Consider the following 24,896-nt stretch of genomic DNA (forward strand, 5'->3'; position numbering starts at 1 on the left):
GCCACTGCCTCGCCCCATCTGTCCTCAGGGACAGAAGAGCCCAGACTTAAGTCACGAGCCACAGGCAGAGGCCTGTCAGGCCCTGGCAGCAGAGGCAGCGAGGAGAGGGGACATTCCCACCGAGCTCAGACAGTGATAAATGCCATAGAAAAAGAGACGGCAGGGCCCGGAGAGTGACGGGGGCTGCTCCAAGTGTATAGCTAGGGGAGAGGGGGTGGTGGCATCTGAGCAGAGCCAGGAGGGAAGAGGGACTTGTCCTGCAGAGAGGAGCAGGGGACAGGCCTGAAGCTGGAGCGGCTGGTTTCAGGATGAGTTTGTGGGCCGTGGACAAAGGGCCTGGGGCCTCTGAACCGGGCGTGGGTCCCAGCTCGGCACAAGGTGTGGGGCAGACGGGAGCAGAGCAGGAGGCCGTTGTCTGGGGCCCGGGGACACCAGCGGGTCCATAGAGTCCTTAACAGAGGCCCATCAGTCGTTCTTGGAGACAGCCCAGCCGGTGCTGCGGGCGCTGGACGGGCTGCAGCGCGAGGCCATGGACGAGCTGGGCAAGGCGCTGGCTTTCTTCGGGGAGGATTCCAAGGCCACCACCTCCGAGGCCTTCTTCGGCATCTTCGCAGAGTTCATGAGCAAGTTCGAGGTAAGCCACGTGGAGAGGCCCCTCAGGAGAGGTCAGAGTCAGAGGTCAAATGAGGCGGCGTGGGGGCCCTTGCCGAAGCCCAGAAAAGGGGCCCCACACAACCCACCCAACCAGGCTGGTGCTGGCGGGTCTGTGCCTTGGTTCTGGCCTGGGGAGATGAGGCAGGACTGGTGTTGGGGGGCTCCTGGGACCACTGACCAAGCCCTCTCCATGTGCTCCTCTCTCCTCAGCGAGCTCTCAGCGACCTGCAGGCCGGGGAGGGCATGCGCAGCTCAGGGATGGTGTCGCCCCTGGCCTGGTGACAGTGGCAGCCCCACACCCCCTGCAACTAGAGCACAGAGAAATGCCGCTGGCTGCGCCCCCACCGGTAGCTTGGACTCCCCTGAGTTTTGGGCTGCGTGTGTCCCTTGCACGCCTAGGACCTCAGGCCGCGGCGTCCGCTGCGCCCGCGTCACCAGCTACCTCAGCCATCTCCAAGGTGTGGGGCTCGGCTGGGCCCCCCTCTCCAGGCTGAGCCCCAGCTCTGAGTGCTGGGGGCACCAGGCAGGAGCCAGCGCATCTACTCCCCAAGAAGGTGAACCATGGCCGCCCGTGGGCACTGGTGTGTTCGCCCCGGGAGGTCTGTCCACCGGGCCTGTCTGTGCCCACACTCCACTGGCTCCCTGCGTCTTGCCCCTGCCTACACAATGCCATGTAACAAACTGTCCCAAAACCAGTTGCTTAAAATGGCAGCCACTTACTGTTGATGAGTCTGTGGGTCACCGGGGCAGTTCCAATCCGAGCTGGGCTCAGTGGACCCACTCCCGAATCTGCAGCTATCTGTAAGTCACGTCTGAGACCTTGGGCACGACAGCTGGTGACTTCGTGTAGCCTCTCATCCTCCAGCTTATTGAGCCCGGCTCATTCACAGGGTAGAGGCAGGGGTCTAAGAGAGCCGGCAAAGGCACAGAAGACCCCTTGGGGCCTAAGCTCAGGACTGGCAGACCATCCCTTCCACCACAGCCTTTTGTCAAAGCAAGTGACAAAGCCAGCCCGGGACACAGGGGAAAAGAAATAGGCTCCACTCTTGATGAGAGATGCTGGATGTCACATTGCAGAAGATGTGAATTCAGGGGTGGGTGGAGAATTTTTGCAATCGATCTCCCACGTGCCCCCTTGGCCAGGGCCCCCGGTATAAATCCTCAGTGCCCCTGGTCCTGGCTGGACCCACACAGCTCTGTTACCCATCTCTGTGTGTCCTCCGGGTAGCATGCTTCTCTCTCTTACCTAGTCACCCATGGGTGACCTGGGTCCTCACCAGATACACTCGGTCCCATGGGCAGCAGGGGTCTGTGCCTGCCTAGCAACCAGTCTCCCTCCTGCTGGAGAAAGCTCCCCGTTTTTTCTTTGGGGGTTTATCCTTCCCCTACTTCCAGGCCCTGGAGCAGTGCTGATTGGATAAGGATGGTCTCATGACCCTGGCTGGGTGGCAGAGGGTCAATTCAAGACTCAGAACTGTTTGGAAAGGGAGGCTTCCTTTCTTCCGGATGAATTGCCGGGTGAATGGAGGGTGGAAGCCGGGAGGGAGCTGCCAGGACCACCTCCTGGAGCGCACCTGCCTGGGTGTAAAGGCAACGCAGGAGAGCAGAAGAGGACCACGCCATACGTCTCTGTCCCTGGATCCAACCGCGCCTGAAGCAGGTGTCTGGACTTGTCAGTTTCCAAGCTAACAAACTCCCCCTCCATTTGTAAATTTGTAAAAAAAAGAAAAAGAAAAAGAAAAAGAAAAAAGAGCCAAAATTTTGCTTTGTCTGAGGCTGGTTTGAATGGGGTTCTGTCATTGGCAACACCAAGAAATTGACTAATAACACACCCATCAACAGATGGTTATGGATGTTCAGTCTTTGAATATTCTCAGCAAACTGTCTTCATTCATGAATGCATTCGCCAACACCCTTTGACTGCCCACTGTGTGCCGGGCATCATGCGGGCTGCGAGCACGAGTCAGCCCCTCTGAGTCTGGTTCCCTAGGGTTGTCTCTCATGGCGGTTCTACAGCTGAGTCAGTATTTGCGCCATACCCCCCACCAACTCCTCACGACAATGACGAGGTGTGAATACAGGCACTTTTGCCCCAGGAATTTATCTCTCAATAATACCACCAAAATAATATAGCCTCATTACACACTGCTGTTTCTAGTAACATCAGGCAGTGGTCACTGGGTAGTGTGGGCAGCGTTTTGACACATTTCATTTTAATTCACCGTCACCACGCCCCTTTGTTATCTCCCTTTTCAAAATAAAAATTCTGAAACTCGGGAAGGTTATGCGACTTGCTGGCTGGAAAACGTGGGTCTGTCTAAATCCGAAGCCCATCCTCTGAGTGGAAATATCTTCTTTATTTTGCTTGATATATTTTTTCTGTTTTTTAATTTTAATATCAACGGACCACAGATACCGGTGACTCGTACATCAAGCCCTTACCTCTTTTCTTACCACCTCTTGTTCCTCCTTGCCTTAGCTGGCTGAGACTCCCATAACCAGAGACCACAGGCTGAGTGGCTTAAAAGACAGGAATCTATTTTCTCACCGTCTGGAAGCTGGGAGTCCGAGATCGAGCTATCAGTAGGCTTAGTTTTTCCTTCGTGGTTTGCAGATGGCCACCTTCTCGCTGTGCCCTCACGCGACCTTTTCCCTGTGTGTGCATCCTTGTATCTCCTCTTCTTGTAAGGACACGAATCCTGTTGGATTAGGGTCCCACCCATATGATCTCACTTAACCTTAATGATCACCTTAAAGATCCTGTCTCTGAATGTAGCCACATTCTGAGATGTTGAGGGTTCGGACTCCAACATATGAACTTGTGGACGGGACACAATTCGACCCTAACGCTCTCTTATCGAGTGTCAAGGATATAACAGGCCTAGTTCCAAGGAGGCCTCAAAGATCTTTGGACTGAGCTGGTGCTTCCAAGAGAAAGGATCCCATCAAGCAGGATTTTCTCACCTTCTCCATCTGCAAACTTCTCTGCACCCGCCTTCATCCTCATCCCATGACGTTTGACCTTGCCCTTACCTCCAGTTCAGAGCGAGTTCTCTGTCTGTGCTATCTTCCTGCTCCCCCTCACCCCCAAGCTCCCAGGTGTCCCAATGCACCAGCGACCACAGCTCACTCCCCACTGACTGTAAATATCCCTCCCACTGCAGCCCCCCAGAAGGATAGTCTAAGATGCCAGTAGCTGATGCCCTCTCGCTCCCCACCCTCACCTTAGAGCCAAATCTCTGTCTACACTGGCTGCCTCCGCGTCCTCACCATCCGCTCACCTCTCGGCACATGGCAGTCTGGTTTTCACTCCAATCATCTCCCTGAACCTGCTCTCACCCCTACAAGGAGCTACGGGGAGGGCTGTTTGTGCTTATCTTACTTGACCTTTATTAAAGCAGCACTGGGCACTGTTTACCCTCCCTTGGCAAATTCTCACACACCCAGGCTTCATCTAGCAGGTGTGTTCTCGCTGATAACCCTGTCATCGACTCGATTTCCCATTGGCCCAGCTGCTTCTAGCCTTTGCGCACGGCAAGGTTTCGATTGCCCAGGAAACCAAAGCAGAATGACATCAAGGTAAGGGGCTACCAAGCTGCTCAAGAAAATGCCTCCTTTCTATAAATCAGTTTGGCCACCTATAGCCTAACCTTTCAAACTGGGATTGCAAAGTAGAGTCTACAGAGGCCAAACAAGCAATGCAAGCATGATGGGGTGCGGGTGAGGGTAAGGAACTAATGACATAAGGACAAGAATGACGAGTTACTGACAGACGGGGACAGGGGAGAGACGACAAGGCAGGCTGGGCACCAGGGAGCTGGAGCACGCATGCCTGTCTACAGGGGGGAACCCCTGACCGCCCCACCGGCTGTGGACCTCCACGTGGGAAGGCCCGCCTTGTGATGCCTGATCTTCAGGCTTTCTCAAAGAAAACCAGAAACCCAGATTTTTATTTAAAATGTCCTGATAAAATTTTGCCAATCAACTCGAACTTTAAAAAAAGGCGATCAATTAATCACGAGGCAAAGAAAACATTTCTATGAGCCAGATGGAGCCCAGCTGTGAGTCTGCAACCCCTGAAATAAAACATCTGTGCCATTCGACGCATTCATACTACCCTGGGGTGTAAGGCGTGTACCCGCTAAAAGGGGACTGGATTTATTTTATATGCTGTTCAGGGAGCTACGCTGGGGGCGAGTTGGCAGTTCTGAATCCTGGTTGGAAAGATGCTGATTACCTCATTCCTTTGTTTTAGGAAATTTGGCCCGAAGGGGCGTTTGGGCACAGGAAGGCAGGACCCACACAATGTTCTGGAGGAAAACTGTGAAACCGAATGCTATTCCACAGACCAAGGGGTTCAGGGTCTGTTTAGTTGTGCAGATGAACTACATCTTTATCCTGATAATGCCTTGAAAGGTAAGGACAGCATTTTCTCTAAAGAGAGTTTGACTGGATTCCCCATGTTCCCAACAGTGAATAAATAGAGTGACTGTGACCTCGTGGGGTTAGTGTGGGGGCTTCCACAGAAGGAACTAGATGTCCCTGTTGTCGGCATCCAGGGGCAGTAAAGTCTGTAGGGTGCAGAAGGAGGAAGCTCTCTGGGATTCCCCAGCAGGGGGAGGTGAGCTGGGTCCTGCCCCGTGAGGACGGTGAGGAGAGAGGCCCGGACCTGACATGAGAGCATCCATCCGGAAGCGCCATATCTTCCGCCGAGCTTTGTGCAGACACCAGGACGTGGCCTTAGCTGTGTGTTACAAACAGCTGTGTTTACAGCTGTTTGTTCAGGGGATGCAAACAGCTGGGGCGGAAGTGGCGGCTCTGAGCGTAGAAGCCAGCCAAAGTGTCAGCCGCCACCAAAACAGATGTGCAGCACATGACCACATCGCCCAGGGACCCCATCACCACCACCCCGAAGCTCCTCGAGGAAGGAAACCCCAGGAGAAAGACCCGACTAGGGAATTTGCCCCACAGACATGGTCAGAAGTGCAAACAGACATCGAGACGCATGGATATCCCTTGCGGAGTTAGTCCGAAGCAACTGGGATGTCCAAGAATCAGGGGTCAGTGAAATCAGTAATGTAGCTGTCGCGTGTAGGAATAAACATGGCGATCAGAATGTTGAAGGACTGCTAAGGTCATGGGAGAATGCTTGTGACGTAATAAGTGAAAAATAAAGAATACGCAATTGGAGATTCCAGGTCCACCGTGGCTACTCTCTAGACAGCAGTTACGGAAACTTGGTAGAAGCTTCTCTTGGGCCAGAGAAAGAGCGAGGTCCACGGCACGTGTACTTACTGCCATTTCTGAATGTCTGTGTCAGCCATCAAACCTACTACATGAGAAAACCATCCTCAGAATTCCAGGGGTCTTTAAGTAATTATTACTTTAATCCTGACCGGTGGAAGAAATTGGCAGAAAGTTGTTCTCTATGAATAATTTCATATTATTCAAAACTACATGTGTGTATTGAGGAATATACAGTCCCATTACTGAAATACACAGGTATATGCTGTACGTAAATATTGATGTAATTTGGCAACATCTCACGACACAAATCAATTCTTTTGGCGATGCCTGCCAATGAGTGGCACATCCAAGGCAACCGGATGTCCAAAAACTGGGGATCAGTGACATAAATTATACTGGCCTCTGAGTGGTCCAAGATTTTAAAAGTGGTCTCAGATATTTACACTTACCAGGTGGTAGAAGTCTTTGAAATATATAACACTTGCAAAAACCACATTACTTAGTTACCCGCAACTGCAGGTCTCCAAAAGATGTGTCGGTAGCAAGAATAGCGAACCATTTCTCACTTGCTCAAGAAATTCATCCCATATCCTTGATTAGCCTTTCCTTATGCTAAGTACCAAGCGATATTTCTGAAAAATGCAGTATATATGGCCAACAATAATGCTGATTCAGGAGCTGAACTGCTGAGTCATAAGGGATCACAGATATAGGAGACATTTTTATTTGGTCAGTTTCTTCTCGCGTTAGAAGCGCGTCACTAAGTCCAGGCGACATTCAAGGGGAAGAGATTAAGCTCCCTTCTCAAGGGAAGTGTCAAGTAATCTGTGGACATATCTTAAAACTAACAAAACTGTGAAATACAAGAAGTTGGTTAATTAGTGTCACCGATTCAAAAAGCATCACATGCTCATAGTCCCTGAGCAAGGAAACTAGAAACGCCTTGAAATCTTGCAGCTTTTATATGAAATAACTTGATTGGGGTTTTTCCAGATGCGACAACAGTCCTAACTAAAAACTCATTTTTTCCCCCCAATCAACCATGCTGGAGAAAAGATCATTTTTCTATTCTCTCTAGGAAATATTTCAAAAATTATTGTCAGAGTTGGGATGGATGAAATGGGTGAAGGTGGTCAAAAGGTACAAACTTCTGGTTATAAAATATATGTCTTGGGATGTAATGTACAGCATGGCGACTGTAGTTAATACGACATTGTGTATTCGAAAGTTGCTGAGTGAGGAAATCTTAAAAGTCATCATCGCAAGAAAAAAATTGTAACTGTGTGATGATGAATGTTAACTAGACTTATCATGGTGATTGTTTCTTAATATATGTGAATATTGAATCTCGTGGCACCCCTGAAGTTAATATAATTACAGTTCAATAAAAATATAAAAAATAATTACAGTGTTTGCACTATTAAAGTTGTGAACACTCCCCCACTCGCCCCCGCCACAGCATTATCATGTAAAGAGGTGGCCAAAGAGTGTGCGGTAAAAAAAAAAAATGCAGGAAAAAGAGTATTACAGATGTGGGCGAGGTCATTAGTTATCACTGGTATTATATTATTTTCTGGCTTCTGCTCTGTTTCTGATATCTGTCAGCAGGGCTCTGGCTTCATGGGTGAGCAACCAGTTTCACAGGGACCGAGGGCCCCATACTCAAGGTTGTACACTCCGCAGTCGCTGTCTTACAATTCTTAATAATTGTATCTTTGAATTTGTGTTTTGCACGTGAGGTCCATTGAGACACCAGAGTATGGAACAGAGGTGTGGCTCCTGCGTGGTTCCAGTTTTGCTGCCTCCTTACCTTCTCACAATGGGCTCTTGGCTGTCTGCTCTCCTGTGCCCCTTGCAGCCTGGCTTCGTCCTTTCTGCTCCTGCCCAGTGCCTGCTGCCATTCTCTTCTTCGGTGGGTGCCTGGGTGCAGGTGTGGAGTGCGTCTAACAGCGTCAGAGTGGGTCTGGTTGAGCTAATGTGCCCTGCGGCCTCTCTGGGCAGATCATGGCAGTGGCCAACACATTCTTTGGTGATCAGCTTGGCATAGGCAAACCTGTCGCCCATCTCTGATCCAGGTACCTAGTGTGTCCTGGCACCTTTGAAGGTTGCCCTCTGCCATGGGTTGAAGTGGTGGTACATGGGAAGGGGAGATGCCTGGTTGGACCTCCCTGCCCTAGCAAGGTCAGCTGGAGGGAGAGGGAACCAGCAGCCATGAGGAGCACCTGCATACTCCATCCAAGTCCAAGGAGGACCCTGGCTCACTGGAGCAATAGATGCCCAGTGGTGTGCTCCCTAGGCTGCACTGAGCTGGTGGAGAATGGACCCCCTCTTCCTCCTTCCAACCTTCCTTCCTTCCTGGGTTTGGCCTGTGTTCATCTCTCTGCCCAGCCCCAAAGCACCCTCCATGGACAAGCCATTAAAGAAGAATCATGTGCTTTTAGAGATTCTGCATCCATGGTAAATGCTCTATTTGCCTTCAAAACTGACATTGACCGATATAAACACAAACAGTAAAATTCATAATCACAATTAAAATTTTTTCTTTACTTTGAATGACATTAAATAGCAAACAGGAAACACTCCAAGTGGAGAGAGACCATAAAAGACAAAAAAAAGTTTTATATTTTAGTACTTTTAAGAGCACGTCCCTCTTATCCGCTTTTGAACCCGGGATCCTACGTTTTCATTTTGCACTGGGCACTCGCAAATTATGCGGAGGATCCTGTTAGCTTCATTCCTTTAGTAATGTCCTGTGATTTATTTTCTCATCCTACAGAACTGTTCACTTTTCTAGCTAATTTTGCACGCTTTCTCAAAGAGACCCCCAGAATAAAATCTGGAGACCCCCGCATAAGCCGCATCCTCCCCGACAACCCCAAGATCGACCTTATCTTGAGCGATGCCCTCAGGACTTAATTTTTATTTTTCTCTTACACTTTTTCATATAGTAAAGCCTGTACAGGCTTTAAGTTTGGTGGGAGGAAAAAAATCGCTCGCGAGGGAGTGTCATTTCAAAAACTAAAGGAAATCGCTGGCACCCGGGGAGAAACCGGAAACCCAGGCAAAGGAAAGTCGGTCGAGGGGTCCGCGCACTCGCGAGCGGAGCCGGGGAGCCGCGGAGCCCGCTCTCCGCGCGGGGCCCTTTAAGGGGCGGGGCGGGCCGGGGGCGGGGCCTGGCGTCGGCCCGCTCTCCCAGAGTGCCCCGCGCGCGCGCGCCGGCAGTTCGGCCACGTCCCTGGCCACGTCGCGCCCGTTCTCGCCATCTTCATAGCTTCCTCTTTAGTGGCCGCCGCCGCCTGAGCCGCCGAGCCCCGGGGCCGCTGCGCCGACCGCCGCCGCCATGAACATCTTCCGGCTAACCGGGGACCTGTCCCACCTGGCGGCCATCGTCATCCTGCTGCTGAAGATCTGGAAGACGCGCTCCTGCGCCGGTGAGCGGCGGGCGAGGCCCCGGAAAGGCTCGGGCGCGGGGCCGGGTCGCCCGGAGGACCCGCCGACGTCGGCCGCCCCACGGCCCGCCGGCCCGCGCTGGCCAGACACACCCCCTCGGCCGGGCGGGCGGGCGGCCGGGCCCTGGGGGGGCGGCTGCCACCCCGCGGGCGGGTGCTCGGGCCCGCGCGGGGTGTCACGGCGCTGGGCCGCGCTCCGCATTGGGTCCGCTCCCGAACTTGAGCCGTCGGCGCAGAGGAGGCGCTAACCAGGCTGCGCGGGGCCCCGTTCTGCTTGGAAAGTTTGGACGGGGCTGGGGTTTGGCAGGCGCGCCCCCGCCCCCGGCTTTAGTGGGCGCTTCTCCGCGCGGCCCGGACGGAGTCCGGGCAGGGGTCCGGAGGTGCGGGCAGCCCGCGAATCAATGGACGGGCCGCGGCCGGGTCAGCCTGACGTGGCAGCCGGGCCAGCCCGGTAGGTGGGGTGAGCGCGGGGAGAGGTCACCAGCTCCTCACTCTGCCCCTGCGAACACTGGCCTTTAGATTAGGGCATCGGGTCAGACCTGTCCTTAGAGTTCTGCCCGCTTCACCCTAACTCTCGGGTCCAGGGTCACGCCCGCGACGGAAAAGGGAATGTAGGGACGTCTCTAAGCGAATTTGGGATAATGCTGCTTTAAGAAACGCACTCGTCAGACTCCGAGTGCCTCCCGCTAATAACGGGTTCTTTTAAATCTGCGGCGCTCGCAGGTACCGCCGTGGTCCCCTGTAATTCCTCACTCCACGTCACCAGTGAGTTGGCGACTCCCTCCTCGGGAGTACACGTTTCCTGCCTGCATTGTTGGGAGGCAGCGAGATGATTTCTTATCGTTGTGGTCTTGTGCATTTTATTAAACCTAAAAGCTTAAAAATGGTGAATTTTTAAATGGTCTCTCTAAATGCAGTGTCTTCCTTAAACTTATTTTTAGTGCCATGGCCTCAATGAAGTAACTTTTGATGAATTCAATAACTTAGTTTTTGCAGAGGCAGTAAAAGATGGAGTCCTAAAGGACGGAGATTCCATTGATTGATTTCCAAAAATTCCCACATCTAAAGTAACACCACATTTCTGCTGTCTTCAGGCCTCACCTATCTCCCTGGAACATAGCTGCCATCCAGGAAGTAAGCAAAACCAAAAAAGACCTTTGAGCAATTAAAGTGGATGTTACAAAGTTCATGTACTGAAACCAGTGTGCCTGGCTTGAAAGTGATCTCTCAATTTCTATCCATAGTTCTGAGAGGTTCAGTTGTAAGGTTTCCAGTGACAGCGAAGTAATTGCAGTGATTGTGATAGTTGACATTTAAGTGCTTGCTGTATACAAGGTTGTGACCTACGCCTTATATGGCATGCAGTCCATAAAATAACCCTATGAGGTGGGTGCTATTGTTCCCATTCTGTGGAGGGGGAAACTGAGTCTAAGGGAGGTGAGAAAATTAGTGGTAAAGCCAAGGTTGAAACAGACAATCAGTAACTAGCATTTAAGGATTTTGAGTAACTGTCTATTTGGTGCAAGTAATTTTTGTTTAAATGTTTGATACCAGACCCATTGTTTAGGTAATTTTTTTTTTGGTTGCACTCTTAAGTTTTTCTTGCTTTATTGAGATATAATTGATGTATGACATGGTATTAGTTTTAAGTGTACAACATAATGATGTATGTAGTGCAAAATAATAATCACAGTAGGTTTTGTTAACATCTATCACCACAGTTAGTTCAAGGTGTTTTTCCTTGTCATGAGAACTTTTAAGATCTACTCGCTTAGCAACTTTCAAATATACAGTACAGTATCATTAACATGACGTCCCCAGGACTGACTTATCAGATAACTGGAAATGTGTACCTTTAGACAACCTTCACTCATTTTGCCCACCACCCACCCAGGAGATGTTATTTTTAATCTTTATTTTTCCTCCAAAATCGTATTCCTACAGTTAGCCTGTAGTTATAGGGCATTATTAAACTATTCTCATTGTCAGAGTTAGGATCATTTTAGTTCTTATACATGAGATTTTCCTGGCCTTTCAAAAATCAAGATCACTAAGATCATGTCTTCAAAATTAAATGCTAACTTTGACTAGCTGTTTTGTTTTTCCATCCTAAATTATAGACTTGTTTAGAGACTTTTGAAAGAGTGAGAATTTGATATGAGTTTCTCAAATAACTGGAATAGGAGATATGTGCATCCAGGTTGTGTTTCTCACTTTGAAAATACTGGTATTGGGGTTCATTTTCGGAATATGGCACCTGTTTTGAACATGCTTGAGGCTACAGAACCATGGGTCTTTTTTCTCATAGGGTCAAGGGTGAGGCAGGTTAGTGAGGAAGCTGGAGACTCTGTTTTCCTGACCATCTAATTTGAGAACGGCTGCCTTAAAGGACTTGATCTTGGTTTAGCTGTGTTTGAATTGGCATTCTCTCACGTCTGCCATCGACATTACGGAGGGGTGCCCAAATAAAATATGAGTTTCTCATATTCCTGAACAGCCATTGCAGCTGGATTCACAGTATGCTGAAGTTGTCACTTTCTTGTTCTAAACACTGACCTGGATAGCCTTGGGAAAACAAGCCTGAGTTTGTAGATGAAAAACTTCCTGTCTACATTTTCTTGTAGTTAATAGTATTCATAATGCTGTGTCTCTTATGCTTAAATTACTAGTGGAATCCTTCTGAGACCACGAGTCCCAGCCATCCTGCCCAAGTCCCTCCTCTCCCTCTCCACCTCTTGCTTAGATTGTTAGCTGTTATGTAAGTTGTGGACTTTTCATTCTACCAGGATGCGACAGGAATGTACCAGTGTCCCTGCATTTCTCATAACTGGACAGTTTATATATTTTTGAAGTAAATGAAAACACCTCATCTTTTATTGTTATTGGGTACTTCAGGAAGCTTTCGCATGACATTCCAGCTCCCTCTTTGTAGCAACTGTCATCTCTGTTTTTTTTTGTGTGTATGACTCTCGAGGAATCATTGCTCTCAAAAATTATTGACCACTCACTGGGGACACAATTCAGAGCAGCAACTTTTAGCTATTAAAGTTTCTGCTCTTAAGAAAGCTGCAATTTATTGCAACAATAAGATATGTAAAAAGATAAAAATAGAGGGTATTCAACCGCATAGGCTGTCAGTCCTAACTGAAGTGGTCGTAAGGACCCCAGGGAAGGCACCTGACTTTCCAATAAGCTGTGGAACACCTCTGGGAGGGGATGTGGAAGACTGCCAAGGGACATGGGCGGTGACCTGAATGTGTATTCAAACCATGGTCCTGCGTAGACCCTGGCGAGGAAGCAAGATGATGCATCTCCCCACATTCACTGTTAATTCAGAGTATCCTCAAAGTTAAAAGACAATAAACTGAGAGAAATAATCCGCAGTGTACCTACATGACAAAGGCTTAATATCCAAAATAAAATACTCCTACAAATACAAAAACTGCTGGAAAAATGGACAGAGTTGACAGTTCACAGAAGAATAACAGAAGGCCAGTCACGCAGGAAGGGATGCCCGGCATCACTAGTAGTTAGGCACCTGGATGTGCGGGCAGCGGTGTGCGCCATCCCTTGCCCGCCGGGTGGGGGAATGAAAGAGGTTTACAACGCCTAACGTAAGCAGCGTGTGAAGTAAAGGGCATTCCCACCTGGTGTTAGTGAAAACGTGAATTGGCCCAGCCTTTCTAGGGGAAATTTGACAATGTACCAAAACTTAAAGTTTCATATATTTTGCTCCAGCAATTCTAGGGAATCTGAACGACAAACTGTAATGTGTGTGAATAAACTATGTGTAGGCAAACAGATGTTCGTTGTACCTAAATAACTACAAAACACTGTTTATAGATGGAAGGATGTTCGTGCAGTATTTGTAAGAACAGAAATTGTGGACAACCAATGTTCATTAATGGCGTAAATGGTCGCACAAATGTTGCTATGTTCACACTGGAATGAATGCCATGCAGCCATGAAAAAGAATGAGAAGCAAAGGCGCTTAAAAAGTCCTGGAAAGTTGCATTAATAATGGAGGCGGGAGGGGTGATTAAAAAGGTCCTTTTGCCCTTTATTCCATGTATTTTAGCCCAAGTGGAATTTTTAATAAAATAGCATGGATTTTGTTGAAAGCAAGAACAATGGCAAAACGCTATATATAGTGAGAGCTGTCATTTATCAAGCATTTACAGTGTGGCAGATACAGTATATAAAGCACTTTTTCCAACAGCCCCACAAAGTTGGCTTAATTTGTCCCCATTTGACAGATGCAGAAAGTGAGGTTTAGGGGACCAAGTGTGTAATGGGCCCAGGCTCACAGGGGCTGAGTTGAACTCAGATCCCCTGGCAACAAAGCCACTCTGCCTGAGTCACCGGAGTCGGGTACTCAGTGTTTCTGAGTGGCTGCAGGGAGTCACGGCCTCTAGAGAGTTCCAGATCCACCGAGACTGTGGCTTGCAGCACGGCGCCCAGGACCCTTGTTGAATGCCGCTGTCCAGATTGTCCTGGTGGTCTGGTTTACGGTGCCTGGTTGCATCCCAGCTGTTAGCAGGTCGAAGATAATTCGTGGGAAGCTTTTCTGTTTGGTCGGGGGCTCTACCACAAATCAGTGGCAATATAAGGAATGCAACTTCAACCTGCAGCAAGATTTAAAGTAATATACAGTGGAGTGTATCATTGGGCTTTTACTAAACTTAACTCAGGCCAGAGGGAAGAGACAAGAATGGTGTTAAGTTTAATGTCTATTCCCATTTTACAGATTCTACTCTTCATGTGGATATCTCGTGTGCTAGGTATTGGGGTGGCCCGTTACAGGAACAGTTAGAGGGACTCTTGAGCATTTGTCACCTGCTAGCCTCACACGTTCCGGTCTCTAAAGGAGAAACTGATGGTAGATAGCAGGTCCTCTGGCCCCTGAGAGTCCTACCCCTGCCCCCTCTGTCCTCAGCTGGGACCCCTGCCTTCCTGTGAGGACAGGACAGTTTTTCTGTTTTAAAGGAAAAAGCTGCTACTTGCTATTCAGAATCCCAGGCTGGGAAGAGTGCGGTAGGACTGTGCACGTACCCTCAGATGTCCGGCATAGCCTTTCCTGCGTGGATTCTGCACTGCGGGACAAGCTCCAGGCCACACGCTGCCTGTCCCTCTCTGCCCCGTGCTCTGCTCGGGGGGCGCTCCCACCCTCTGACTGCCAGTAAATTAGGGCAAAGCCCAGAGCACATGATGGCATTACAGTCATAGCGACACAGCATGACTTAGAAACTCTTTGGAAGTATGACCTCAAAATAACACAAAATGAGAGTTTACTCTATGACATGAAAGTAAGATGGATTCTATTTTCTTTTTGTCCATTTGTTCATTCAGAAGTATCGCCTTAGCCCCGCTGTGCATCAGGCCCAGGGCTCAGCACCGATAACACGTGTCCCCGGCCTTTGGTGACCCCGTGTCTGGCAGGGGTTGAGGGAGAGGGGCGACAGGCAACCCGGTAGTTGCAGTGTGCATTGCCAGTGCTGTAACAGGAGCTAGGGTAGCAGCTGGCATGGAGCGGTTCCCATTACGTGCTCGCCGAGTGAATAAACTGCACTGAGGGACGCGTCTTTAAAGATGGCTTCCCAGAGGAAGTGATATGTGAGCGGTTGCAAAGGGGAGCGGGAACGGGGACGTGATTGTCCCCGATTTTTCAAATCAGAGTGCCGAAAATGAGAACATTTCAATCGGCCTGGCTTCCAAAGTTCCGGTAGAACAGACGCTCTACAACAAAATCCTGTAATTTTTATTTAAAATATTGGGAAAAACCATATAGGAAATTAACTGGAAATTTACCTCTGAAGGCTCCAGCAAACATCAGAGGTGAACTGCATGGTCCCTGTCCCCTGTCCCCCATCTTGTCTTCTCTCTCGTTTTCTGTATCAATGGCAGCCTCATCGTTTCTTTTTGGGATCTATAGGAAAGTAAAGTTCCTCATTACTGGGGAAAAACGAAAAGCAGCAGACTTACTGTCTGTATCTCCACCTTTAACACTTGGAGTTGGTTACCACTGATGGGTGGGGAGGGCTGGCCGACTTTTCCTTCAGTTTCTCCTTAGGTGTTTGTGGATAGGCCGGAATGGCAATTATTCAAACAGAAAGTAACCTTCTTAGATCCGGGCATTTAGTCTCAGGCTGCAGAATTGTTCGCTAAAATATTGTTTGTAAAATATTTTTATGCAGTTTTTACATTCTGTAGGAGTATAATCATAATTTGGATACAGTGACATTTCTGCTAAATACATGCTTAGTTAATAGGTCTAAGGACTGTGAGGATTTAATGAGTTCTTTCCTGAATTCTCTGAATCTCCCAACAAGGTGTTAAATGACAAAAAAAAAAAAAATGCTGCTTTCAAAGACTGGCTATAGTAGCAGGTTCTCGCCCTTTTGTGTGGTGTGGGGTGGGTTGTGTGGCGAATCTAAGAGATGAAATTTTTTAATAATCTTAAGTCCAAGTAAACACTGCTCTCACAAAGAGAAGGCACCGGGGAGGCCGTACCGCGACCCAGCGGATGCTCAGGTTCTTACCTGGAGCCGGTTCCTCATCTCAACCGATTCAATTCCAGCTCTGTTCTCAAGGGTGTTCACCATGAGGGAGCGTTTTAAATGGAAGGAAGAGTGCTAGAGGTAACAGACAAATTACAACATAAAGTGTATCAGAATTTTTGAAATGTATTCCTCCCCAATGACATATTTGAGGAGTACAGTGTTCATTTGAACAACACACATCCTCGCATATTGGCTGCGGCATAATTAAGTCACTTTCCTGCAATCAGCCCATTATAATAAGAGAAAAGTCGTTAGAATCTCTCCAAAGCAGTGTGATCTAGAACATGACGGGAAAGAAAAGCGAAAGCCGCTCTCGTGCGCTTAGCCCGGACATCAGCCTCTGCGCCCGCCGCCCGCTCCCCGGAGCCGCGCTTCCTGCGGGCCGTGTCGCGGGCGTCGTCACGCGGGCCCAGCCTTTCCTAACGTGTCCCTTTTGTCTCTTCAGGTATTTCTGGAAAAAGCCAGCTTCTCTTTGCACTGGTCTTCACAACTCGTTACCTGGACCTTTTTACGTCGTTTATTTCGTTTTATAACACATCTATGAAGGTATCGTACGGCGTCCGGTGGAACGGATTTCGTCCTTAATTCACAGACCTGTGGAAACTTATCGTTAAGCGGATTTTTTTGGTTTCAGAGCAGTATCTGTTTAATTAGTGCCTCACGCTTAGAAATTTTTGAATCTTAAGCCCTTTGAGTGCGGTAAACTTCTAAAGCTCTTGATAACGGAGGAGTGACTATTACGTTTTCAAGCGGCGGGAAGTTGCAGACTCCCCCGGGGCCCTGCAGGCCCGTCCCGAGCGAGGCGAGAGCCGCGCTGCGGCGCCCCGTTTCGCCGCTCCGAGGGCCCGTGCGGAGGCCTCTGCTTTCCCCTTCCCCCCACCAGGCCTGTTTCTTAAACTTCTGCCGCGTGTGCCTAAATGACACCTGTGCCATAAGTCACTAAAGATGTTTTTCAAACCTTTCAATTTGCCCTAAACATTAGTGTCCATGGTAGTTTGGTATTCTTATATTTTTCTTAGTCTGCATTAAAACAGACATACCCCTGTGAGAATCCAGAGTGTTTGCACACCCCTGTGTAGCACTGGCAGTACACACTCCGCGCTCGGAGAAGCCTCGGTTCTTTGGCACAGTCTTGAACTCATACTTGTGAACGCGAGGCTTCTCCAACACACAGGACCGGGCACTTCCCCAGCGCCGAGGGCAGGGCAGAACACAAGCAGGAGTCGGGTCGCTGGGGCACTGGGGGCACTGGACGAGCAGCTGCAGCTCAGCTCGTGATTGGTGCTCTGCGGGGAAGTGGGGGGCGGGGCTCTCAGGGTGTGTGCCGGGGACCTGACTTCTCACCCCTTCCCGCATGCACTGAGTGAACACCTGTGTGCCGGGCACTGCTGTGGGTATCTGGTCGTTGGCACCCCAAGGAGGTAATGTTTCAGCTGAAGCCCCTTGGTGTGGCATTTAAAACATCTCCCCAACACTTGTGTCCAAAAGCATTTTCATCAGCACAGGTCAAAGTAGACAACACAATATTGGAGTCTGCGGCCTTTACTAAAACGCAAATGTGAGCTACCTTTGATCATTCCTTTCTCCGTTACTAATGACGGGAGCCTAGTAATCAGGAAATTGGCTTACTTAAAAATGCCCATGTCCCTGCTTGTCGAGGCCGGTTAAAACTGCAGGTGTCAGAAGCCCCTCAAGATGCCTAGCTTCCAGAGGAATCCTCCTCGCTTCGGTCTAGTTTCCAGGTGTGTCCTAAAAATCAAGAGTGACAACTGAGATTTGTACGTGCCTAGCTTTTTGCTTTCAATGCCAAACTCTGACGAGAGGAGACGAGCAGGTGCTCTCCCCAGTGGCCGCGACCCCTGTGGATGATTTGATCTGGGCAGGCCGTAGGCTGGCTGCTGAGGAGGGAACCGGCCACTGTGTGCCCTGCCGGGTGGGGACTCTGCGTGCACAGATTTCATTTATACGTGTAGATAACACATTATTTTGTCCATATACGTGTATACACAATTTGGGCGTGAGGAGAACGGACAGTGTAAGAGGCTCATTTTCCTTGACTGTTTTTGTTGTTTTTTGGTAGTTCTTCGGAACATGGGTATGACCAGCAATTTGAATACCTGTCGAGTTTTTGCCAATATAACATCACGGTGAGGTGCCAGGGACAGTTTAGTGTCTTCGTTTTGTTTTGCTTTGAAGTATGTGACAGCCCAATGATCGCTTTCATTTGCCTATGAAGGCGTTTGCCCACACGCTGCCCCGATGCCCCGATTAAGTTTTGCAGGGTCGTTTTCCTAAGAAGTAGTACCAGGCGGTGTGGCCCACATTCCACCTATGTCTGGTCATGCGCTAAACCTCCTCTGAGGTTTTTGGGCCTAAAATTTGCCAGTGTGAAAGTGGGTGTGATTTCAGAATGCCAGACTTGTGGGTCAGATGAATATATGGAATTTGACTTAAATATACAAGGACATAAAACGTAATTGGAAGCCCTTGAACGGCCCTGTGGCTACACAGATGAAATCGCTCCATCGTGGGCAGCAACGTTTTACAAATCATCATCGCTTACTTTTGGTTTTCATTATGTTACCAGACAAAATTTCATAGTAACAACCTGACTGTTCAGTGAGTGTTAAAGTAACAGCTTAAGTAAAAACCATCCTTGTAAAGTTTAAGATGAGTTACATTGTTTATCTTTAGAAAAGCACTAGTTTAGGATTATCAGAAGCTGGAAGGAAGTGCATTGGTTTTCAACTGCACTGAACTTTTCATTCATCTTTTTTTCTCCAGCTACACTGTGATAGTTTAAAATGGGATTAAAAATACATTCTTTGGCCATTTCTTATAAAGTTAAACTTCAACGTAACATGATCCAGCGGTCCCACTGCTGGGTATTTCCCTGAGAGAAATGAAAAATTACGTTCACACAGAAGCCCATACACAAATGTTCTTAGCAGTTGCGTCCACCATCCCCCAGGCTGGAAACAGCCCGCCGGTGGCTGCAGACTGTGCCGCGGCAGGCAGAGGACTGCCGCTCAGCAGTGAGAAGGAGCCTACTGTGCGCCAGTACACGCAGCAGTATGGTTGGGTCTCTCACGCGTTATGCTAATTGAAAGAAGCTGGTCTTAAAGGTGACGACAAACTGTATGATTCCGTTTATGTAACATTCCAGAAAAGGCAGAACTGCAGGGACCAAGGGCACATCGGTGACTGTCAGAGGTTAGGCCCCAGGGGAAGGCTTCGCTACAGAGGGGCAGCCACAGAGAATTTTTTGCGGGCGATAGCGCTGATCTCTGTCTTGATTGTGGTGGTGGTTATATGACTCATAATAGACTATCCCCCCAAAAGGTGAGTTTTAGTATATTTAAATTTTCAAATAAACAAAAACATGGGTGATGTAGAAAGCCAAGGGAATTAGAACAACAATAGATACTGATGACTTGGTGTTTTTTCGTTCGTTCGTAGCTCATCTACATCGCCTGCTCCTACGCCACAGTGTACCTGATCTACATGAAATTCAAGGCAACGTACGATGGGAATCACGATACCTTCCGCGTGGAGTTTCTGGTGGTCCCTGTGGGAGGCCTCTCGTTTCTTGTCAATCATGAGTTCTCTCCTCTCGAGGTTAGTTAGAGGTTCTTCAGGGGTCCTGTCTGGTACCCTAGGGAAATGGTCCTGTTGGCGGATAATGTAGGGTTCTGATTTTTTTTTTCAGTTTCGCAAACTTCTGGTGCAACATATACTGTGTAAATGAATTTGGCGTAGATGAATTGTGGGCAGGAATGAAGCCCCCAGGTGTTAGGGCATCTGCTGACGGCTTATTACTGACTCCTCTAGAATATAAACTTGGCCTCTGTGGAACCAGACCCGGTGCCCTGCCTGTCTGCGGTTTTGGCGAACGTCATCTCCCCGTTCTAACCCGGCTGTTGATTCCTCTTCGCATCTGACTGTTGCACGTTGTCGCTGTGGCTGCGAGTCCCCTAAGCGGCGTGGCTGCGCCCCTCAACCTTAGGAAAAGCAGTCTGCGTGGCCGTGGCTGCTCCTGAGTTCTTTGTCCTTCCCTTAGCATCCAGGGGTGACTCATGATCGTCTGATGAGTGCTGGGAGTGCCTGGGCATTATGTATTTCAGGGGACATTGGCGAGTCCTCCCATTGTCCATGTGAATGAGGCACCATGTTGGGTGGAGTTTGCATAATGACTGCTCTGCTTTCATCCGCCTTTGATTTATCCACTTCCTAAAAGCCTAAGGAATAAGAAAATTGGTGAGGATATTTAGTCAGTCAGGAAAGGAGACCAATGGGTGAGGAGAAACAGCAGTGAGGGGGTAGCGGGACCTGCTTATCAGTGTGGGATCCACCCCGGCGGAGAGCTGGGTGACCCTGGACCCTAGATGTGGAGTGGGACAAACCGGTCCAGGAACAGCATCGTGTATGTAGATTCACGGCGAATCGTACAGGGAAGACCGTGACGTTGGAGAGACGAGGTAGTGAAAAGTCAAAGAGGTAGAGGGTCCAGGTGACCCGGCTTGTCCCTGGGAGTGTCCGTGCCTCTTAGGTGCAGCCTAGGTCCCTGCGACGTAGCAAAACGCCAAGCTCTGCTGTTCTGGGCTCCGACGGCCCGACTCCTGCTCTCCGCGCTGCCCCACAGAGGACTGGCGTGTTTCTCGCGGACCCGTGGCGGGCACTGGATGCTGACGAAGCGTGTGTTTCTCCAGATTCTGTGGACCTTCTCCATCTACCTTGAGTCAGTGGCCATCCTCCCGCAGCTCTTCATGATCAGCAAGACCGGGGAGGCGGAGACCATCACCACTCACTACCTGTTCTTCCTGGGCCTCTACCGCGCGCTCTATCTCGTCAACTGGATCTGGCGCTTCTACTTCGAGGGCTTCTTCGACCTCATCGCCGTTGTGGCCGGTGTTGTGCAGACCATCCTCTACTGCGACTTCTTCTACTTGTACATTACTAAAGGTGCGTCTTTGCGTCCCGCCTGCTCTGTCCCTGCAGCAGGTGTAGTTTGGGGGCTCTGGAGCCCGGCGCGCTCCTGACCTGGCACTGGCTCTGCGAAGCAGAACTGGCTACAGATGAGCGTTTCAGTGACCGTCAGGCTCCGGGCAGGGCGTCAGTCTCCTTTTGCTGTGGCGGTACTGTGTTTCCATGATGGCGTGTTTTCATAGTGGAAACAGTCACCTGAGATCCTGCCACTCAGGTCATCGTCGTTACTGTTGCTGGAAATCTAATTCCAGATAGTTTTCTGTGCACACACAGATACGCAATTTAAACTACACCTGCTGCGCCATAATCTCTTTTCCCCACTCACGATTTTTCATGTCAGTAAATAGAAATCTACACAACTTTCAGTGGGCGTAGCATTTCATTATGTGTATTACCAGAATTTACTCAGCCCCCTATGCATGGGTAGTCTGGCTGTCACTGCTCTTTTGCTGCTTATGTTGTTACAATCCAGTGCTTAAATTGGCATTCTTGTAATGTACATTTTTGCATTTATGTGACTATAGGACATGTGAAGTTCACAAAAATGCGGTGAAAGCTATGGTCCTTGCTGAGAAAAAAAATGCGTATTTATGTATATGCACACAAATTTATGCATCTAGTTTTCGGGGATTCATAAGCCCCTGAAACCCCAACACAGACCCTAGGCTAAGAACCCCTGCTATACGGTAAAGTTCTGGGTGGTAGAAATGCTAGGTACAAGGGCACATATATGCTATCTCTAAATTTGATAGATCTTCGTACATAGTAACAGTTATTTTTTAACATATGCCGATTGGGGTAGAAAGTCATGATCACAAAAAGCTGCTATGAATTTAGTGACAATACTAATCAGATTTGCATTTCTTAAATACAGTTGTTTTGGCATCCAGTAGATGAAGAAAATTTTAGTGTACACGTGCCTGAAATTTTCATAATTGAGAGGCCTTTGTTTGTTGACACCAAAATCAAATGACTGTTGGTTGCCCAAAGCTTATTTCCTCGCACCTCACTAGGTAGTATCTTGAGTGTGACCGAGCTCTAGGAATGAGCAGCGGGGAACGGTACGCGTGTCAGTATCCGTAACCTTTTGTTTTCTTTTCCTCTCTTTCCAATTCTAGTACTCAAGGGAAAGAAGCTCAGTCTGCCAGCGTAAGTGCCAAAGACCGTCACCAGCATCTGTCCTTCAGGGTGCTCGGACAGAATTCTTACCACAGCAAAGGCACAAGATGCTCGATACGGAAAATCAGAAACTTAACTCTTTTGTTGCAGATAGTCATCAGTGGTTCTGGAAGAACCCAGAGGAAAGAACCAGAAGGTTTCTGTTTAATGCGTCTTGCCTTATCTTTTTTTATTACTGTGTACAAAGATTTTTTTACACGAAGAAACTTAATGCTGTATTAATAAATTCAGTGTGTAGCTTCAATTGGGGTAGTTCCAAAAGTGAAGATTTTGTGAGAAATAGTGCAAACTTTTTTTTTTTTTAATTCTTTGAAATGGTTGATTCTTTGTGTCTGCAATGAAATTGTACTCCTCGACAATTGGTAGATTACTTATTCTTCCATCTATCAAACCTGCATTCCACTATATTTATTTTTTATTTTTTTGCCAAAAGATGAGTCACGTTCGTTTGAAATCTGAGACACTATGTTCGATTTGGTAAATCTGTTCAAATTTCTTCCCGCCTGATGTGGGAATCCTTCCTTGGACCTCACAACACTACATTTAAGCCTGGTAAGGATGACGTGCAAGTCTTACGGTTTTGTAAGATTCTGAATGTCAATGGAGTCCCATTTGAAAGCCACCAAAGGTGCCTGCCTGCCCTCCTCCCCCCAAGGGTTTGGAAGAAGTCGGTGGGCAGGGGTTCCGAGCTGCTTGCCATCTGTGCGTGCAATGCGAGGGCCATTCATGATTATTTTGGATCTTGGACTCTACTCCTAAAGGACTAGAACACAAGTAGTTACCTATCACTTTACAATTCCAAACGATGGCCGCAATCATGTCCATGCTCAGAATCATATGGTTTTTCGGGTAGTAAAATGATTTGCATTTTTTTAAATTGGCAGCACCAATCGCCATTCCTTATTCTCTTACTTTTTTTTTTTTTTTTACTGAGCTCTTGCATGATTTGTGTTACCACCTTAATAAACATTTTATTAAACAGAATAAATTGTCTTTTTTTCATGAATCAGGCTTTCAGAATATCCTGTGTCAGGATGATTTCTGTTTTTCAATTGGCAACGAGCTCTATATAGCACTGCAAACATCATCTACTTAATATTCTAAAACTTTCTATATTTTGTGGAAAATTTGGAATTTTTCCTCCTGATTTTGCCATCGGGTTGATTTGCTACATTTTTTTTTTTTGAGTTATGCAAAAGCATATGACTTTGTTTTTATGTGATGCACCATAAGTGTTAAAAGTGTTGAATACTAACAGTGCTTACTACAGGAAGGACGGAGTATTTTTGCTTGCTGCGTTAAAATACCTTGAGGAGGGAGCTGGGCAGGTTTTATTTTTATCTAGCGCGTCTCTTAACATCCTTCTCAATTGGCTGTGTGATTGCATAGTTTAACCTCCTGTCTACCTCTCTGTTGGCTTCCTCCCTTGCCTTGTGGTTTTGCTTCTATGTATCAATGTCTTTCTTTTCCAGCATCTTAGTCTTGGTTTAGTTTCTGTTTTCATCCTCCTTGGAAGTTTCTGAGAACGTGCAGGAAGCAGACTGACTCCTGTCTGCCCAAACTGGGGATGGTGGTCTCGCACGTGTTTTTGTTTTTATGCATGTAATTCCAACTCAAGCAGGGCTCAGTCACTGGCGGGGAGAGCACAGGTGCACAGGATGAGGATCTGGGACCTCAGCAGGCCGGCTGACCTAAGAAGTGACAACGCCTTCTCTAGTCATTCTGCCCAAGTAATAGAATTGTCTAAGATGTGGCCACTGTGTTGCGCCCAGCCAGGATGACATCTTAACAAGGTGCCTGAGCGGGAGTGCGGGGTTGGGGCCGCGTCCTCCCGCACGACGGAAACAAAGGCCTCGTGCGACACGCCTTGGGAAGCACTGTTTCAGTTACTCTCACTTCCTGAATAAAGGTTATCAGGTAATTAATATTTTTATTGAGCCGTTTTATTTGTGTGAATTTTTTTTTTTAATGTAAGCATGAAGAGAAATAAAGCAAAATTAAATTTGCCCACTAAGTGATAACTGAAAAGCTGCTGGCCGTTAGCTGCTTAGAGACACCACCAGTCCATTCCCCGTCCTGTTCAATCGCAGTATTACTAACACTTTCTGCTTCCTTCCGGTCAGAGAAGACAGAGAAATAGGTGGCAAAAGGAAGTTGCAGGTTTAAGGCCTTGGGAGGAAACAGCCCAGCCTTTCCAAAGATGCCACCAGGTTGACCGACTTTCTGGAAAGGTCGAGCAGTGATTTCCATTCAGTAGAAAGTGATTTGTGGGAACCTGAGTAAGCCGCCTGTTGAGTCTTGGCTCCTCACACACTCCACCTTTGGGACCCTGGGTTTAGCATGAGGTTCGTTCCCCTTAGTTGCGAGCCGAGACAGACTCCTGCTGCAGGATTGCCATGAAGTGTAACGGAGGCCTTATGGGGGAAACAGCTTGGTGCACATTAAGTGCACACCCCAGGGCGATCCCCCTTTACCCTCCCTTTGTGCTTACCTTTGGGACAGCTGGCCAGGTACTAGTTCTTGCAGGAGTCTCTCTGGCCATAACATTGGCCAGCTTTGCCCTTGGGACAGTAATGCACCTATAGAAATTGATTTCTAAGGTACCTTTCTCTACCCATTGGAGTGAGGTCTGATGACGCCAGGTTGCATTTGGGCTCCAGATGGGTTTTTTTTTTTTTTTTTTCCTGCGTGTTTCGCCCTCTAGTGGCAAAATGTGGAATTCCTAAGGACCCTGCGCTGTGCAGCACCACGCCCCCTACACACCTGATCTGGGTTATCCTTCGCAATGTGGAGTCTGCAGGTACTGTGGGGTTTCTCCTGC

At 48.4% G+C, this 24,896-nt stretch overlaps 2 protein-coding genes across 3 annotated transcripts in view; both read left to right on the top strand.

The window, feature by feature from the left end:
• LOC107515941 (Grid2 interacting protein) overlaps positions 1 to 3,014 on the top strand; it is a 29,207-nt gene extending 26,193 nt beyond the window's left edge. The window contains exons 21-22 of the mRNA XM_016155222.2: positions 470 to 634; positions 865 to 3,014. Coding sequence (XP_016010708.2) covers positions 470 to 634; positions 865 to 936 — 237 coding nt within the window. The 3' untranslated portion in view covers positions 937 to 3,014. The remainder of the gene's footprint in view (positions 1 to 469; positions 635 to 864) is intronic.
• A 6,112-nt stretch (positions 3,015 to 9,126) lies between these two features.
• Positions 9,127 to 24,006, top strand: KDELR2 (KDEL endoplasmic reticulum protein retention receptor 2). 2 transcript variants are annotated; one of them, XM_016155187.2, is made up of 5 exons: positions 9,127 to 9,332; positions 16,356 to 16,456; positions 19,370 to 19,528; positions 20,620 to 20,872; positions 22,015 to 24,002. In XM_016155187.2, the coding sequence occupies exons 1-5, from the start codon at positions 9,242 to 9,244 to the stop codon at positions 22,047 to 22,049; spliced, it is 639 nt and encodes a 212-aa protein (XP_016010673.1). In that variant the 5' UTR covers positions 9,127 to 9,241; the 3' UTR covers positions 22,050 to 24,002. The 2 variants fall into 2 exon arrangements, with proteins under 2 accessions (XP_016010673.1, XP_016010674.2); XM_016155188.2 differs by lacking the exon at positions 20,620 to 20,872 and having other exon boundaries at positions 9,128 to 9,332; positions 22,015 to 24,006.
• The last annotated feature ends 890 nt before the right edge of the window (positions 24,007 to 24,896 follow it).

This window comes from Rousettus aegyptiacus, unplaced genomic scaffold (assembly GCF_014176215.1).
Source record: "Rousettus aegyptiacus isolate mRouAeg1 unplaced genomic scaffold, mRouAeg1.p scaffold_m13_p_7, whole genome shotgun sequence".
Classification (NCBI taxonomy): Eukaryota; Metazoa; Chordata; class Mammalia; order Chiroptera; family Pteropodidae; genus Rousettus; species Rousettus aegyptiacus.

What these genes read in the sequence shown, in the direction of transcription:
- KDELR2 (XM_016155188.2), top strand. Translation starts at nt 9,242, where the DNA reads ATGAACATCTTCCGGCTAACCGGGGACCTGTCCCACCTGGCGGCCATC. An exon ending in GAAGACGCGCTCCTGCGCCG is followed by an intron (nt 9,333 to 16,355) that starts GTGAGCGGCGGG and finishes TTGTCTCTTCAG; the next exon opens with GTATTTCTGGAAAAAGCCAG. An exon ending in TTTATAACACATCTATGAAG is followed by an intron (nt 16,457 to 19,369) that starts GTATCGTACGGC and finishes GTTCGTTCGTAG; the next exon opens with CTCATCTACATCGCCTGCTC.